General features: G+C 41.3%; 1 protein-coding gene across 1 annotated transcript; it reads right to left on the bottom strand.

Moving 5' to 3' along the window:
* Positions 1 to 282: 282 nt before the first annotated feature.
* Positions 283 to 1,236, bottom strand: LOC120600551 (olfactory receptor 18-like). Its single transcript, XM_039859963.1, has one exon. The coding sequence runs from the start codon at positions 1,111 to 1,113 to the stop codon at positions 283 to 285; it is 831 nt and encodes a 276-aa protein (XP_039715897.1). The 5' UTR covers positions 1,114 to 1,236.
* Positions 1,237 to 1,568: the final 332 nt, after the last annotated feature.

Genomic DNA, 1,568 nt, shown 5'->3' with positions numbered 1-1,568 from the left:
GCCTGGGTAATAGGGGACAAATACATAAGATTCTATAGTTGCAAATAAATTCAATTATGCAGTGATCTTGATATACATAGCATAAGAGAATAGTCCCCTAATTCCATCAAATACGATGGAATTAGGGGAATAAGCAACTTTCTGATGTAATAGTTCAAAAAGAATGAAAACTATGAGCTATCAATTGTGTGCATAAAGAGGCATATTTGCCAATTCCAGATGTTTGGTTTTGCAGTAATTTCTAATCTACTGACCGCAGTATTGGGGAAGGGAGTATTGAGACTAGGCTGCTCTGTTGAGGAGACTCCGCAGGGCTCTCTTGATGTCCCTGTTCCTCAGACTGTAGATGAAGGGGTTCAGCATGGGGGTGACCATTGTATACACCACTGAGGCCACTGCACCTTCCTTCAAGGAAAATGAGACAGTTGAACTGAGGTACACTCCAATGCCTGTTCCATAAAATAAGCAAACAACTGACAGGTGAGAACCACAGGTGACGAAGGCTTTATACTTCCCACCTGATGATGGGACTCTCAGAATGGAGGAAACAATTTTATAGTAAGAGAAAATGATCCCTGAGAGTGGAACTCCACCAAAGATGACACCAATAACATAGATTAATATGTTATTGGTGGAAGTATCATTACAAGCCAGCTTGAGGAGTTGAGGAGGGTCACAGAAAAAATGAGGAATCTCCACATTTGTGCAAAAGGAAAGTTGTGAGATCAACAAGCAGTGCAGCTGAGAGTCCAAAAGGCTGATCAAAAAGGACATGAGAACCAGCAGGCTGCAGAGACGGGGGTTCAATATGACCGGGTAGTGCAGAGGGTAACAAATAGCTACAAACCGGTCATAGGCCATCACAGTTAGAAGTGCATTGTCCAGACATCCAAAAACAATAAAAAAAGACAATTGAATCAGGCATCCGGCATAGGAGATGACTCCGCTGTGAGTTTGGATGTCTAAAATCATCTTGGGGATGGTGGTAGAAGTAAAACCAATGTCAGCCATGGACAGGATGGAGAGGAAGAAGTACATAGGGGTGTGGAGGTGGGAGTCAGAGCTGACAGCCAGGATGATGAGCAGATTCCCCAGCATGGTGACCAGGTACATGGATAGGAAGAGCCCAAAAATTAGAGGCTGCAGTTCTGGATCATCTGAGAGTCCCAGGAGGAGAAATTTCAAGACACCTGTTATGTTCTGTGGTTCCACAGAGCACAGACACCTTTTGGAAAATAAACAAGGGTTGTAGAAAGGAAATAAGTATACAAGTATCCATCAGTGTGTCTATATTTTGGATTTAAGCAATTCATAAATAAAGTATTCATACTCGAAGACCATACTCCTTTAGTAGTATTTCTCAGTTATGACAAACTTTCTTTTGAGAACTTTTTTCACATTGGATTCGCTCCATTAACCTGTTACTACATGAACACTTTGGAAAAAAACGAGCTGGACAAATTAGAGGAGCAAGGTTATTTAGAGATTTAAAAATCCATAAAGATAGTAACTTATCAGTCCCCTCCTGAGAAGGAAAGCAAAGAAGTGAGAAATATCTTTCTCCCATA

The sequence above is a fragment of the Pteropus medius genome, unplaced genomic scaffold, assembly GCF_902729225.1.
Source record: "Pteropus medius unplaced genomic scaffold, Ma_sr-lr_union100, whole genome shotgun sequence".
NCBI lineage: Eukaryota > Metazoa > Chordata > Mammalia > Chiroptera > Pteropodidae > Pteropus > Pteropus medius.
The sequence above is the reverse complement of the archived record's forward strand: the minus strand, read 5'-3'. Positions and strand labels throughout refer to the sequence as shown.

Coding starts and splice junctions, on each gene's coding strand:
- LOC120600551 (XM_039859963.1), bottom strand. CDS start 1,113: ATGTACCTGGTCACCATGCTGGGGAATCTGCTCATCATCCTGGCTGTC.